Below are 17,180 nucleotides of genomic sequence, written 5' to 3'. Positions count from 1 at the left end.
ATGGAAAGAAAAAGGAACAATTCTAATACAGAATGCACTTGAAACACTTCAAAGTGACAGGCATTGTGATACCACGTTGCCTATCTGGCTTAATAAAAACCACTGAGATTGTTTAACTTTGCTGGAAACAAACACAAAAAAAAAATAGGAAAAATGTTTCTGAATGTATAAATAAAGCAGCAGAGTTCTGAATAGAAACAAGAAGGTACCTCAGGATATTCATCAGCCACATGGTAGCTACCTTGTAGCCTCATTGTTGATAGTAAATGAGACTTTTTGTGTGTCACATTAGGACTAAGAGAAACAAATGTGTTTATTTCATAATTAACTGACTTATATCTGGGGTTATCTCTACTTGTACAAACAATTCCGAGAGAGACAGAAAGAGAGCACGTGTAGACAGGAAGAAAATAAGGCTAAATTATTTTTCCCCCTCATATGCCCCCCAAAGGAAGAGGGAACCTTTATCCAAGGACAAAATTCAAGTGCCACTCTCAAAAAGCAACAAGTGATGAGACAGTAGGTGAAAGAGATGTTTTTTTCCTTTTTTTTCTTTTTTTTTTCCTGAATTGAAAACACGTTGTGGATGTCATTGTTCTTTTACTTTGGCACCATCTGGTTTTCAGAAGTACTGAATATCACCAACTGCTCTGGATAAAGTAAAAGTTTTTCCACTTTTGAAAACCAGGCCTTCTTCCTCTGGTGAAGAACCATGAGAACTCCCATTTCTCTCTTTTCTCTGTTGCATATCTAGCAGCCAGTTCCTTGGGAAGCGCCTTACCCCCTCAACTACGTTAAAAAATATGGTCTTGTTCTATCAATTTAAAAAAATAATTGTGTTCTTTCCCCCCCAAAAAAGTCAGGTTAGGGAAACACAGATCTCTCTGTTTTTAAGAATCGGGCAGCTGAATCAGATTGATCCAATGCACATGCTTTAATTTCATTCTTTTTAATGGATACCCTGTCTCTAATGCATCACAGAGAATGTGGTGAAGCTTCCCTCTCTCTTCTGGCTGGAGGAAAGCTTAAAAATGTTTGCTTTCAGTTTTACATGTAGATGCATGTATACATTTAAATGCTGCCTCTTTTCTGTCTCCTTAAGGAAAATAATAATCTTTTGACTTGCTTTTTACCTTTTTAGTGTGTCTGGAAAACGTAAGGGCCATAATAAAGTTTTCTCTGTGGAAAGTAAGTGTAATTCCTAAAAAGGATTTCAGTGGATTCAATTTAGTCTCTCTTTTTTTTCGCCTAATCATATTAGTTATTGATTGTCAGCCCACATATTAAGACAACAGAAATCACAGCAGAGAAGAGTAATTTTTAACTTCCTGCCTGCATGACAACACTATATCATTTTCAACTTGCATGGGAGAGCTAAAATGAGAACAAGGATCGAATTTGCTTTCTCTTGCATCTATCTGGCAATTCCAACACATCACTGGAAAACAAACGCAGAATTAAGGTGGTTATGCCGCATGCGGGACAATGACAAAGACTGAGGTGAAGAAATGAATCTGTGGTATGTCAGAATTCAGAAGGAAGACTGTTTCAGTAGAAATACCAAAGATCAGGCAATTTGACAGGAAAAAAAAGTCATCAAAATTAAACCCCACGTAGACAGTTTAGTTGGTAATCCACTCCCCCTTGCTTTGGGATGTTCTCCAATAGCACACCATCAACAAGCTTATAATACCAACTATTCCACAATTTCCACTATAAACATATGCAGTATGTAAAACACCAGTGGAAGATAGTTTAAACAAACAAGAAAGTAAGAACTGGTCCGGCCATGTAGGTCAAATAAAGATTAAAAAAAAGAGAAAAGAAAACAAAACCTCTATCTTCTGGACTGCGTTAGGGTGTCACTTCATCTTTGGTATAAAATAGGCCATCCATAGGCTGCATTTGTTCACAACTAGGAAAGACTACAGAAATTGTCAACAATTTCTTCTATCTATTGCTTTTTTTTTTTGCACTTTTTTTTTTTGACCATAAGCTCCTATCTACTTAAGTTTTTTTTTTGTTGTTTTTTTTTTTGTGTGTGGTTTTTTTTTATGCTCTTAAGCTAGGTTTTTGCAATGTGACAAGCAAAGCAGACTAAAAACTTCTTAAAGCTCATAAAAAAGACTGCAGATAAAAAGCACTAATGCTTCTGCTAGCGTTCACGCTTTGTAAATAAAAAAAATCTGCATTCTGCAAGAAAAAAACCCTGCATTCTCTATAATGCAGCAAATTTTTTCTCAGTCCAATAACTTTACTGTAAAATGCTTTAGCCTTCTAGAATTCTTTTCCGTCAACACTTAAGACAAAGTTCATGAAAGTCCCAGCATTTTTTTTTTCCAATCCTTTCAGTTGCCACAGTTCCTTTATCATCAACTTTTCTTCAAAAGAAGAAAATCATTTTCTTTGAAACTGTACAGTTTGTGGTTTGTGGTTTGATTTTTTTTTTGTTCACCCCAAAAACTCAGTCTGTTAAACTTCTGCACCAGCATTGGTGTGAGCAGTTTCGATTCATTCTCAGGTTTTCTAACGAGACGTTGACAGCTTGCCTTGTAGAGCCTTTGACGTCCTTAAAATTAAGGCAATTAAGATTCAAGATAAACCTTACCTAAACATTTCTTTAAAAAACAAAACAAACAAACAAACAAACAAACAACAACAAAAAGGAAACACCAAAAAAAACGAACCCCACTCTTGATTTAAAACAAGAAGAAAAATAAAATGAGAGATAAAGAGTAGCTTAATTTTTTGAGGAAGACAATTGGTGTTCATCACAACTTGCTCCCTCTTGACATCATCAGTTTTCCTGTTAAAAAAAACCAACAAAGCAAAACCAAACCAAACAAAAAAAAACCCCAAACAACTAATCTAGCTACACCTCCAGGTAAATTCTGAATTCAAAAGTTCGTTCCGACGAAATGTCAACCCAGTATTTTTTTCCTCTGGGTTTTTCCTTTCAATAAGAAAACAAAAAAAAAAGAGCAAAAATAAAACTGTCAGACTACATGATGGAACCATTTGCACAGCACATAAAAACACTGTTTTGTTTTCGTTGGGAAAGGTAGGGAAAAAAAAAAGGGAAAATAAACCCAAAAGCATTCATTTGACGCCTGTGCAAATTGGAAGCCAACTTCTTGTTCAGCGAAGTTTCTCCATTCAAGGCAAAGATTTCAGACCGACATTCTTCAGTCTTGTTTATTGTCTGAAAGAACAATTGAATTAAAGTGGTCATTAAGTCAAAACAACTTTGAAATATGCTCCTCTCCTTTTTTTCTTTATCCACCCAATTCCCTTTAAAAGTCATCCAAGCTAAACTAACTTTGCAGCTGTTTAAATACGATACCACCGCTAAGCTGAAAACAGTCAGGCAGAAAAAGGGAACTCCTGCTTTGGGGACATTAACACATCCTAGGCAGATGAATTCACTCTTGTTAATGCTATGCTTAATGGGCAGTCTAACTGCATTGAAATGAGATTAATATGTGCCTAAGCACTATGTAAATATTTCAAGAGTAATACAATAAGAGAATGAATATGTTCATAATAATAAGTGGCACTCTTTGTTTTGGATACTAGTAATAAAGCAAAGGATAAACTTACAATAAAAGTATTCATCCAGTTTGCAAAAAAGAACACAAATTCTGATGGCAAGAACAAGTTAGACTGTGGAGAAGCCTGCTTAATGAAACAGTTATAACTAACTAGTAGTCATGAGGTCTTGGGTGACTGCCCAGGGAGGTGGTGGAGTCACCATCCATGGAGGTATCACAGTATCACAGTATAACTAAGGTTGGAAGAGACCTCGAGGATCATCGAGGCCAACCTGTAGGTGTTCCAAGAGGGGATTGGATGTGGCACTTGGTGCCATGGTTTAGTAGTCATAAGGTGTTGGGTGACAGGTTGGACTTGATGATCTTTGAGGTCTTTTCCAACCTTATTGATTCTGTGATTCTAACTGAATAGAAACAATGAAAGTGATATTAATTAGAAAAACCACAATTTTTGATCATATAGGGTCAAATCTTTCTGAATTTTAGCACAGAGAATAAGTTAAACTATCAACCCTTCTCTTACAGAAGATAACTCTCACTTTGTACTTTTGAGGTTTGATTGTCATTTAAAGATAATGTCATGTCAAACTTAGGAAGACTATATGAGACCTCTGAGGAGATGTAAAATCCAGGTATAAATACTGTTTCATGTGTAGGGGTATCTGCAAGGGTTAACTGTAGGCTTTTCCTACAGTCCTCAAAACTTGTGTGGGAAAAAAAATAAATAAATCCTTTTCCAACCCAAGTTCAACACAAGAAAATCCATCACCTTTCCTTTTACAAGCATTTCTGCATTTATCTTGCTCAGTTCTAAATTAATTTCAATATTAGGAGTTAAATTGTGAAAAATGTTGATGCCATGGAGCTATTTTTTCTGGGATGGTAAATAAAAAACTGACTTGAACTTTAAATATCAGTTTATCAAATTAGTTTTGCATTGCATCAAGCCTGAAAATTAGTATTTTGAATGCGGTAACAGGTGTATGTGGAAAGCAACAACCAATTATTTTCTTAGCATTTTCTATGCCCAGTTTCCAGCAGAAGTACCCAAGCTGGATGCTCACCTCCTGAGGTTGTACTGCCAGTCTGGGTCGAGTGGCCACCATATGTATGAAAGACCAATTGCACTGAAGGATCAAAGCACATACTCCCTAATCTAACACGGCACTCTGTTTGTTCACAAAATGCTCCGGAAAAATGCAATTTATTTTTCCACATTTAAAATCAGGATATCCATTTATCTCCAATTCATAAATCTCACACTTTTTGCGTGCTGAATTCAAGATTTACAAGGAGAAAAAAAAGCATGTGTCTAAAATAATTAAGGTGGTTCCCTCACTTAGTGATGCCCTCTGCTCGGAAACCAAAGGCTCTTTCTCCTATATTGCTGCACAATAATAGGTAGCCAGTATTTTGACATGAAATTACTGCTCCTGAACACCTTATGGGTGGGATCCTTAAGACAGCATATTAAATAAAAGCATATGTGTGCTGATAAAAAAGTGGAATGTAACTTTTAAGTCTTGTGGTTTATTTTCACTTACAAGGAGAGTACAGAGTCCTTATGCTACTCAGGTTGTTCTGAGTACCTTGCCTCTTCTTTGTTGCCTGCAATTTTATGATTGTTGCAAAGAAAAATAATTATAATGAAATACACTGTTATAGCTTTTGTCCTGACTGATCAGCTCCTATGAAATACTTTTGTAACACTTGCCTTTTCCTTTGCCTACATCTGACAAAATCATTGTCCAGTCATGTTAATTTCCTCACCTGATACTGCTTTGTAAATGGTTGTTCTGTATTGGGTGTGATGCTTGCTGCTGATAAATGTGTCTTTCAAAGATCAGACTAATAAAATTATGATTTAATTACAAAATATCTTCACTTGGTATCATATTAAAGGTTACTGAAATATTCTGGTGGATGTCGGGTTTTTAAGACAAGGATTGTGAGCCACCAGCGTGCACCTGCAGCCCAGAAAGCAAATCACATCCTGGGCTGCATCAAGAGAAGCATAGCCAGCAAGTCGAGGGAGGTGATTCTCCCCCTCTGCTCTGCTCTGGTGAGACCCCACCTGGAGTACTGAATCCAGTTTTGGAGCCCCTATTATAGGAAGGATCTGGACATCCTGAAACATGTCCAGAGAAGGGCCACGAGGATGATTAGAGGGCTGGAGCACCACTCCTATGAGGACAGACTGAGGGAGGTGGGACTATACAGACTGGAGAAGAGAGGGCTCTGAGGAGACCTTATTGTGGCCTTCCAGTATCTTAAGAGGGGCCTACAAGAAAGCTGGGGAGGGACTTTTTAGGATGTCAGGTAATGATAGGACTAGGGGGGATGGAAAAAAAATAGTAATGGTTAGATTCAGGTTGGATGTTTCATCATGAGGGTGGTAAGACACTGGAACAGGTTGCCCAGGAAGGTGGAAGAAGCATCATCCCTGGAGATTTTCAAGGCCAGGCTGGATGTGGCTCTGAGCAATGTGATCTAGTATGAGGTGTCCCTGCCCATAGCAAGGGAGGTTGGAACTAGATGATCCTTGAGGTCCCTTCCAACCCTAACAATTCTGTGATTCTATATTTTGGTTTGTTTCTACAGCTTCACACACTGCATTTCTGCCTGCAACTGGTAGATACAAATAGAAGGCACATTTCAGGAAAAAAAAACAAAACAAAACACAGAAATAATCATAATAAAATGTCTGCACTGGACCTGCCTCTGTGATTAGAAAAGAAAGACATTTCTCTGAATATATATGCCAGTGCCATCAAAAATGTATCCATCATTGCAACAAGGCAGTAGCTGACAAGGAAAGATGAGTGTTCTCATTCTCAGAGATGGCAGGCATTCACCACACTGGCAAGAAGCAGATCATCCATTTCAATAAAGAATTGCAAGATAGTTTCCTCCTCTGTGGGGAAAAAAGCCAGAATCCGCTGGTTACAGATACCTTATGAGGGCTCCTGAACCTAAGTCCTTTTGCTTTGAGACTTAGAATCACAGAATCATTTGGTTGGAAAAGACCTTTAAGATGATTGAGCCCAACTCTACTAAGACTGCTGCTAAACCACATCTCTCAGCACTACATTTCTGCCATCCTGAGATGGCGATTCAACCACCACCCTGGGGAGCCTATTCCAGTGCTTCACTTCAGTGAAAGGGAACTGGAAGACTGGAATGGTCAGATCCAAATCCCTACAGAACAGAGTCACCAAAATAATCCAACAGGACAGTATGTTCACATCTATTTCCTCTTTCTGCCCATTATATTCTATAAGTGGCCATCATTTATGGCAAAATGGTGCTCTCAAGCAAAAAGGTGCTAGACAGACTAATGGCTGGAAGGGAAACAAATGTGTCTGTAAGTGGATCCATCAATAAAAAGATTGCTATTAATTTTGGAGCTTGTACACATAGGAAAATATGACATAAAAAATAGTGAGGTCTTATGTTTTATGGTGGTCAAAAAGGGAACATTATGTGTCCTAAAACTATTTGTCAGTCATATGTCAAATAAATGCATCTTCCACTTTCAGAGGTCAGATATGAAGCAACTGACACATTGATATAATTCTCATCTTTCCTATAGTAGCTCATATCTTCTACATTGTACAATGTCATGATGCAATGAATGATATATCTGACGTGTTTCTTGTCTGGCAATATTTCTGCTTCCTTCTCCAAGATAATAAAATGTGTCATTCTCTTTTCATGGTGATACTGGTGTTCAACATGCATATATATGAATTAAGGCCTTGGTTGAAGCTCCTTCCTAGAGTCTGTCCAACATTGGTCAGTCCCAGTGAGTACCCTGTCACTAAGGAAGCTTCCCTTTGTGAGGACTCGTTTTATTGTGGTAAGGGCAGGAGTGTTTGAGGATTATTTTAACGATTAAGAGATACTTTAGAGTTCTGTATCCAGCTGAGGGTGTATACATTTTGAATTTTCCAAACAAAGGAAAAAGAGGATAAGAGAAAGACAGAGCAGCGCTTCTCCCCATCCCTTTCTTATCCCTCCTTACTCCATCTTCAGATCCTGAACACTCAGTGCTGGTATGGCACCAGTTTTGCACAATCACAAATTCCAACTTGGGGTAATTCATAGTGCTTCATTAGCTACACTTCAAGAAAGAAACCTTTGCATGTGCACTGTGCCAACATTTTCAGCACTGCAAAATTTAAGCCTTCTTTTTAGCCTCTTATGCCAGATGCTGCTTTAGCCCATCATTATAATGGTTGAAATCCTTCTGAGTCCAGAAAAGCAGCAGACAGTTAAATAGCATATCACTGCAGGCAGGAACTCAAGGACACTTTGCCAAGGCAAGGCCTCTAGCCAAAACCTTTTGCTAATTAAACTGCTATGTATCCAGAATTCCTCTTAACTTAACAACGCTATTCAGAAATCATATTGCTGAAATGGGGATCAGAATTTGGCCTGCTACAACCAAGAAAGAAAAATCTACTGGGTACAAAGTGCATGCCTACTTACTTAGACTGTTGGTAAGAATATGCAGGTGCATGTTCATTGGATGTTTCCACTGTCATCTGTTGCTGTTGACCACTGGCTTCCTGTGATGAAGATGCTACCGTCTGTGGAGAAGTATCAGCAACAACACCCTGGGGAATCAAATGAGAACATGAAATTCTTACTAATTTTACTCTCTGCAATGAAGTACATAAAGGAGCTCAGCCCCAGGCCACCATACCTGTGTTTCTCTAGAGGTCACACTAATTCATCAAACTCCATCATTTTAAGAGAGCTAATCCAGCAAAAAGAAGCTTCCTTAGCATACCAGGCTTTGCTGTCACAGGCTGCAGCAGAAAACAGCTCTACCTTTGAGAGCAGTTCCCTGTCTGTTCAAAGCCGGAGGCATAACTTCTGACTTTGGTAGAGTCTGCATTTTACCTGTGTTTTTTACAACATATATATGGCTCTTCTGATTTTCACTTACCTACCACAACATCAGTGAGTTCATATTTATTTTGTTTGATTGTGCAGTGCAATAAAAGCAGAATCTAGGCTCACTGCTCTTTGCTTTACTGCACATCCAAATGAATTTTAGCCACCTCAGAAAAATACTGTACTCTTCTGTGTGTTTCCTGTAAAAACAAATCTACTTCACACTGAAGACTTATCTGTCAAGTCTTTTTGCTTATATTTCATCCAAAAAATAGGTAAACACACTAAAGATGTTATGTATGAATGTAACATTACATACTATTTCTTACCCTATTTTTACACTTTTCAAAGTAAGCTATATTTTCTTTACTTGCATGATTGGTGTGTTGGTCACATGAGTAACGCTAGCAGGTCTCTTCAGGGAACTGTATCCCACACAGCAGAGCCAGAAGAGGGAGCACAAAGCACTGGATTTGGTGTTTGTTTGTTTGTTTTCAGTTTGTTTGTTTGTTGTTTTGTTTTTCAAGTCTTGTGTAAACAACAGGTAGTTCATTTTAAATTAGCTGTTAAAAACATCTGCTTCATTTTTCACAAACTCTTCATATCTGTTGCTTAACAGACTCAGTTTTATTCTGTCTAATTTCTTGTCTTTATCCTTCTACTTTTGTTCATCTCATCTTGAGACCTTAAGCTCTGTGGGGCAGAGACTGTATTTCTTTGTCTCTGATCGTGGAGCACACAGCATAGTAGGGGCCTGATTCATGATGCTACACAAATGCAGACAAACATTAACAATAATAATCACTGGATCAAAGGGAAACAGGCTATATATTCAGATAATATTTTGTTTAATTTCTTAGATAACTGCATCAACATGTTACTTTAGCAAGCACTAATATACCAGAGGGTGATGGGGAGGAGGGCTTGGGAAGAACGGATTTCCCATTTGCAGTCCTGCTGCATGAGCTGCCCTCCATCCCATTATCTCTTTTTTAATTTGTATTTGTCTGGTTTAATTCCTAAGAATGGCAACAGAAAAAAGGTACCCATGGCTCATTTGTAAACAAACAAGGCTTGAAGCAAAATTTTCCTGAGGCAAAAGAAGATGAAAACATGACCAGGTCATATGACAGAACAGTAGCAGCCTTTCCTGTGGGATCTCATTTGGGAATCTTAGTACTTGTAAAGAAAACAGGAAAAAACTAGGATGATTCCCCTTGACTGCTGATGGAGCCATGCCAACAGCACCACTAACTTGGCTCCCTCACAGCACAGGGCAGTGATAGCAGAGACCCCAAAGTCCACACAGCAGAAGACAGAAGTACAGAGACCCTGGCACTCCTCATATCACCCCACGAGTAGGGGAGAAGGTATAACTAAAAGAAAGTGGTGCCAAAGAGAAGCACACAGGGAAGAGGATGCCAAGGCTCTCTCCTCTCCCTGTGTTCAGCAGCTCACAGAATTGGAGGCCAAGCTGACACTCTCCCAGCAGCTTGTGGTCTATAGGGTTGAGTAAATACTTACTCATTAGACTGTCATCAGCATGACTCAGCCCCAAGGAGGGAGGGAGCGAAGCCTTCCTCAAGGATGAAAAGCACTCAGTCAGTGCAGCATCCTCCACGTCTGTATATACAAGAGGAAGGTTTCCATTGCTCAATCACTTTTTCTGGTGGCTAAATGTTTCAGCAATTACCTATACTTGCTAAGGACTGCATGAAACCCTCTTGCAATCTTCTCTTCTTGGAATCTGTTTTGGGTTCGTGGTCTGCCTGCTGGGTTTGTTTTCCTGTCTCTTCCCATCTCCCTCCCAAGTACATGGGGAAAAAATAGTCAAAATCACTGATGTTTTATTGCATGTCCTGCTGTACAACAAAACAAATGCAAAACAAAAGCCCTTGAAAATATTTTTTAAGGAAAAAAAAAAAAAAGAAAAAAGGAGGGAGGGGTTAGAAAAAAAGAGGGAGAAAGAAAACAAGGAAAGAAAAGGAAATGTGCAATCCTAATTTTGAGAGCTGGAAGATTCCAGCCATCATTCCATAATGTAATTTTAGCTCCCTTTCAAACAACAAGTGGAAGTAGGCATAACAGATAAGAGTTCTGCTACTTCTTCACTCTGCTTTCACGAACTTACTTCAATAGGGACAGCTGTTGGAGGCACAGGAGTGTACTGGGGAATGTAGGTCCCTTGCATAGGTGCAGCAGCAGTCATGTACTAGAAAAAAAAAAAATCAAAGGCAAACAAACATTAGAAATCATAATCAAGATGCATAAAACCATATTAGAAGCATGGTGCTGTTTCAATTCCCTGCTCAGAGGTTTTGGGTTAGTGTATAGCCTACTATGCCTTTCAATTAAGGATTTTAGACAATAGTAGGAATTACCATAGCTATTAAATGGTGAATTACCATAGCTATTAAAAACAAAAATCACAAAGTATGAATGTAAGTAATAGCAAACATCTTGCCTGATATGTTCAGATCATTCATATGACTTCTAAAATATAAAGGCTCCTATTTGTACTTACAAAAGAACACAAGTAGAGACCTTATAGCAGCCTGTATACAGTGGCTACATATATATAAAATCAATCTAAACAATCCTGTGAAATTTCATTGATTTTCAACAAATGACTAGTACAAAAAAATAAGCATGACATTTTACAGGTTTATTCCAGTCTATATTTAACCCTATCAAGAGCTGCAGCTACTGATATGGTGATGCAAAGCTGCAGGGAGGGGCAATCTGAGGCAGGAAAAATAAAGAGGAAGATATATCTAGGAGATTCTCCTTTTGTACAGGGAATTCCTAGATAAAGTCTTATGGCTTATTCTTAATATCCAGGGATCTTTTCCATGAAGTTTGAATAATTTGCAAATTATTATTATAGCAACACTTTGTATTAGCTTTGCTTAAATGTGCCAGGGGAGGTTTAGTCTGGATGTTAGGAGGAAGTTCTTCACAGGAAGAGTGATTGGCCATTGGAATGGGCTGCCTAGGGCAGTGGTGGAGTCACCATGACTGGAGGTGTTTAGGAAGAGACTGGATGAGGTGCTTGGTGGCATGGTTTAGTTGATTAGATGGTGTTGGGTGATAGGTTGGACTTGATGAACTTGAAGGTTTTTTCCAACCTGGATGATTCTATTCTATTCTATTCTATTCTATTCTATTCTATTCTATTCTATTCTGTTCTGTTCTGTTCTGTTCTGTTCTCTCCCAATCACTGCAAGACAATCTTTAATAAAATTAATGAATGAATGTGGATTTTGCCATTGGTATGGCACTAATCTCTTTCTATACAGCCCTTCTGAGAAAGCTCTTGAACTGAATGCAACAGATATTGTTCAAATCCTCAAGAAAAAAAAAAAAAAGCATCAATATTAAGTTGTCAGATCTGTATGTACTCCTCTTTCTACAATCCGGTCCAAACTGCTTGTCTTTGCTGACAAGGATCTCAGAATGTGCCCAGTCCCACAACTGACTGTAAGACACTTCCAACTACATGTTATCTTCAAAGACACACTGAAGATCTGAACCAGTCTAGAATGCATTTGATGAATTTTAAAATGAGTTAAATATAGCTTTGCTTCCTGGCAGAGCTAGGAAGAGCTTTTAAGATTTTATGCTGCTGTTTATAGTGAAATTTACATTTAAAGCACTCTCTCACCTCCATTCTAAACAAACTGGATGGTTTGATATGCCTGTCACAAACACGCATTATGAAATTGCATAGTGGGGTGCAGAATCTGCAGCAATGCTGGAGAAAGGCCTTAGGGTATGAGAATGGCACATTTAAAAACCCCACAGCTAAATTCTGAAGGCTTCATTCAAGTAGAATTAAAAAAAAAAACCATAAATAATTTTTTAAAAAAATACTTCACGTAAATTGTTTTCTATAGAAGAAGAAAAGTGAGTAACAGAAATGATGTAGAATGTATACTTGCCATAGGAGCGGCATGTTATGTTGAAAAACATGACAATATTTCTGCTAACGTTCCCAGTGTTTTTCTTTACGTGAGCAAAGACATGAGAGTGTTCTCAGTGTTTGTATATCTTTCTCAGGCCAAGTTTTTCTGCAGCTGCTTTTCCTTGCTCTTTGGAATGACAATTGAACTCTGTAGGTTGTTTTTTTTTAATGAATGCTAGCCCACCAAAGACATGAGGCCAACTGTCCCTCTTATACTCAGTACAGTTTGGCCTTGTGGAATAGAGGACTGTGATGGACTAAATCCATCCTGAAAGCAGGGAGGGGAGGGCTTGTGAGAGCCTTGCTCTCCCCGGAGGGCATTTTCCCCCTGGGAAACTGAGTTAGTCTGTTCCACTCCCCCTCCTTGTCCAGCAAGCCTATAAAAAGGAAGACACTGCAGCCATTTGCTCTCTTTTTTACTTCTGCCTTGTGGGGACAAAAGGACTAAGAGAGTTGCTGCTGCTTCTCTGCCACATGGTCAGGCCTGGTCTTTTTCTCCCTGCTGCATCTCCAAAGGACTGTTGGTTTCGTGTATATATATTCTCCCTATCTATCCTTGTTCCTTACCCTTGTGAACCCTTCCTGTTATTGTTTTATTTATTTATATATATATATAAAAATAAATTTTCTTTAAACTATATATATATATATTGTTTAAAGAAAATTTTTACCTCTCTACTTCCAAACCAACTCCAAATTATTTCTCGATAGATTTACCTCCTCCTTTTTTCCTTATCCCCCTTTCTTTCCCTTTTTTTGTAGAGGATGGGGAGGGGGAAGTGGGGGAGGGATTCTCAGTCTTGCCCTCTATCTGAGCTCTTAAGTCCCAGTTAAGGCTCAAATCACCACAAGGATAATGAGATGTTCCAGAGCTGCTTTTACTTTTTCATCCTATTTTGTAATGTTACTGTCATGGGATGGGAGAGTCTGTAGTGATGTGTTCCACAAGGACCACAAGGCCTATAGGTATGTATAGTCGGCATCTACTTCACGAAACTAATGTAACTTGGAAGCAGGCAGATGGCAAAAGACCATCACTGAGATTTATTTTCTCCATGAATCACACACACCGAGTTCTTTGTCCACATGTTCATGTGAGAGAGATACAGCATGATTCACATGCTCATTCTAGCACTACCCAGCTAATTGCACTAAATATTAGTATTGTAGGAACTGAAATGACAGAGTCTGAAAAATACAAATCCATTTTCTTTGTCATGACTTTCCATCAGGATGAAAGATTTTTGAGCTGTAACACGATCAGTCTTTCAACAAACTATGTGCAAGGCAGAAGAAAATTCTTTGTTCTTCCACAACTGTACAGGCTTTGTTGCTCTAAAAGTAGAAGCTGCTTATTTCTGACAGTAAAATCAGCAGTGACTCTACAGGCACTGCAGATAGACCAGGAGGGTGCAAGGGAGCTTCATTTGGCATTCTGATCCTTTAAAAGATGATAATTTCTACTACAGAAAGAAAAAAAGAGACATTGCTGTTGGCACTGTGCTCTTAATTTGTATGTAAACATGTGCTATTATAATATAATGCATGCTTGACAATGCCTGATTGTTTAATTTGGATTGCAGTTATCAGGGCACCAATTTAGCCTGTATGTTACATTAACAATTCTACTCACACCTCATCCAATGGGATTTTCCTTTTTACCTTGCAGAAAGTGCTCAAAAATATGAAAAAATAAATAGCTAGAAAATGAGAGAGTGATAAAAGACAATTACACTTCTGCTTTCCAATTACACTTCCGCCTTCCTCTCCATGACTCTCCAGTGTGAGGTGTCCCTGCCCATAGCAGGGGGGTTGGAACTAGATGGTCCTCAAGGTCCCTTCCAATCCTACCAATTCCATGATTCTATGACTACAAGGAGTTAAATAAAAGAGGTAACAAATGAGAAGGTGGGTGACAAAATGAAGCTGTGGGAAGGATCATTCACAGAACACATCAGTTCTTGCAGGTATGCACACAGTAAGGTATCTCAGACTGGCTCTAACAAGACTGCTGTTAACCCTGCAGGAAACACTAACTCATAAAGGTGACAGGCATTGTGAAGAAAAGAACAGGACAAAGGCACCTGCCTGCACCAGACAGAGTGAGGGAGCACGTTGCATTAGGTAATACATTTCACCCATCACAGTAGAGATGAATGACCTGCAGGAAATTTGCAGGAGCCTTTACATTGAGGCAGGTAATACCCATTTATTGAGACAATATTGAGGTAATACCCATACATTGAGACAGGTAATACCCATTTATTCGTTTGCCCTAATATGCCTCAGGCCTGCCTTTCTTGGGCTCAGGTTAATGAAGAGTCAGGCAAGTGCCTAACAACTGAGATACAGAGCACACACCTTTTACATGAGCTATTAGTTACTGAATATCAACTAAGACAGTGCCTGAAAGAATGAGTGCCTCTTGCAAGAGCAAAGATCAAACAACTTCATTTATGCCACCAGCAGACTTTAGCCACACTGTTCCAATTTAGAATGTCATCATTAACAGAAGTTATAAGAAACCACCCTAAAATACAGTTCTATTTATAGGTTTAGGTGCCTATGAAATAACACAGCTGTGCTTAGAAGGTGGCTACTGGATACATGTTAATTGTTTTGGCCACAATTAATATTGTGAGATTTTATGGAGTGACAACAGTTGACAACCTGATCAACACAGTAAGTTTCCAGGCATAAAGAAAATCAAAAAGAATTTACAAAATAAGATATTAACATAGAACTTTCATGTGTATTTGGAAACCTTGAACAACACTTATTCAGAATTAGTAGGCTTACTAAGAACATACAGAATACAGAATTAACTAGGTTGGAAAAGACCTTCAAGATCATTGAGTCCAACCTACCACCCAACACCATTTAATCAACTATACCATGGCACCAAGTGCCCATCCAGTCTCTTCTTAAACACTTCCAGTGATGGTGACTCCACTGCCTCCCTGGGCAGCACATTCCAATGGCCAATCACTCTTTCTATGAAGAATTTCTTCCTAACATCGAGCCTAAACTTCCCCTGGTGCAGCTTGAGACTGTGGCCTCTTGTTCTGGTGCTGGTTGCCTGGGAGAAGAGACCAACCCCCACCTGGCTACAACCTCCCTTCAGGTAATTGTAGATGGCAATAAGGTCTCCTCTGAGCCTCCTCTTCTCCAGGCTAAGCAACCCCAGCTCCCTCAGCCTCTGCTCATAGGTCTTGTGCTCCAAACCCCTCCCCAGCTTTGTTGCCCTTCTCTGGACACGGTCAAGCAACTCAATATCTTTCCTAAACTGAGGTGCCCAGAACTGGACACAATACTCAAGGTGTGGCCTAACCAGTGCTGAGTACAGGGGCAGAATGGCCTCCCTGCTCCTGCTGGCCACACTATTCCTGATATGCAGAGCAACAAACACGAAACAGTAAGAGGACTTTATAAAGTCAATATGCAAATGTGGTTTTCTGCTGTTTCACTTTGTTTATATCTGTGGCAGGAATCAAAGATCACTTTCCTTATGTCATCCACCTTCCTGCCACTCATACATTAGAATTAGCTCCCCAGGGAAGTGTTGAATTCCTCAGCACTGGACATATTTAAGATTCACCTGGAGAGGATGTATGCCCATCTTGCCTAGACTGTGCTTTTGTCAAGAAAGTTTGGACCACATGATTCCAAAAGTCCCTTCCAACCTGGTATTCTATGATTCTGCACTCCAGAAAGGGAACAGAGATGTTCAAGGTAAGAATCAAATTGCAGAAGCCTTTTACCAACATAGGCTGGTAAGCATTTACATTGCAGCAGCCTGCTGAAGGGAAGTTAAATGGGACATCTTATGTGAGTAAATGGTAATCCACATGTCTAAAGTGAGCAACAATTCCAGAGTCTGGTCTTCCGTGACTACTTGTGGCTTCATATCACTGCATGAGCTTTAGCACAGTAATAAGGACATAGCTTTGTTAGGATTCTCAGAATACCAGTGTTTGTTTGACCTGTTTTTTTAAACCATCTGAGAAGTCTAGACACTGCATCACTAACAGAAACCCATCTCCATTACATGGAAAACTGAAGGAAATTAGTCTGATGGATTAAATTTATCTATTTATTTACTTTTAATGAAGGAAACACACACTCCTACTTCCAAAGCTCCTGCAATGCACAAAAATTGCATCTCTCTTCAACCAGTGTGAAGTGGTTATAACTTTAATGAAATGCAGAATAAAACCGCATCTATATTTTCATCAGAAAAGACCCTGACCATCAATAGAAAAAGAACAGTTTCTTACTGTGCCCTCTTATCCCATAGTCTGGCACGAGTGCCTGCATCAAGAATAGTGTGGCCAGCAGGAGCAGGGAAGTTGCTGTGCCCCTGTACTCACCTTGAGTACTCTGTCCAGTTCTGGGCCCCTCAATTTAAGAACGTGTCCAGAGAAGGGCAACGAGGCTGGGGAGAGGCCGAGGGACCTGGAGTTGTTTAGCCTGGAGAAGAGGAAGCTCAGGGGAGACCTTATTGTTCTCTACAACTAACTGAAGGGAGGTTGTAGCCAGGAGGGGGTTGGTCTCTTCTCCCAGGCAACCAGCACCAGAACAAGAGGACACAGTCTCAAGCTGCACCAGGGGAAGTTTAGGCTCGAGATGAGGAGAAAGTTCTTCACAGACAGAGTTCTTAGCCATTGGAATGTGTTGCCCAGGGAGGTGGTGGAGTCACCATCCTTGGAGGTGTTCAAGAGGGGATTTGACCTGGCACTTTTTGCCATGGTTTATTTGTCATG

The 17,180-nt window shown here is 39.3% G+C and overlaps 1 protein-coding gene across 3 annotated transcripts in view; it reads right to left on the bottom strand.

Annotated features, from left to right (window-relative positions):
- Positions 1 to 3,073: 3,073 nt before the first annotated feature.
- The window catches only part of RBMS3 (RNA binding motif single stranded interacting protein 3), a 631,327-nt gene continuing 617,220 nt past the window's right edge, over positions 3,074 to 17,180 (bottom strand). For all 3 annotated transcript variants that reach the window (XM_054160933.1, XM_009898327.2, XM_054160934.1), the window contains 3 exons: positions 10,585 to 10,665; positions 8,043 to 8,170; positions 3,074 to 3,202 (listed from right to left, as the gene is read on the bottom strand). In XM_054160933.1, coding sequence (XP_054016908.1) covers positions 3,196 to 3,202; positions 8,043 to 8,170; positions 10,585 to 10,665 — 216 coding nt within the window. In that variant the 3' untranslated portion in view covers positions 3,074 to 3,195. The remainder of the gene's footprint in view (positions 3,203 to 8,042; positions 8,171 to 10,584; positions 10,666 to 17,180) is intronic.

This window comes from Dryobates pubescens, chromosome 4 (genome assembly GCF_014839835.1).
Source record: "Dryobates pubescens isolate bDryPub1 chromosome 4, bDryPub1.pri, whole genome shotgun sequence".
Classification (NCBI taxonomy): domain Eukaryota; kingdom Metazoa; phylum Chordata; class Aves; order Piciformes; family Picidae; genus Dryobates; species Dryobates pubescens.
The sequence above is the reverse complement of the archived record's forward strand: the minus strand, read 5'-3'. Positions and strand labels throughout refer to the sequence as shown.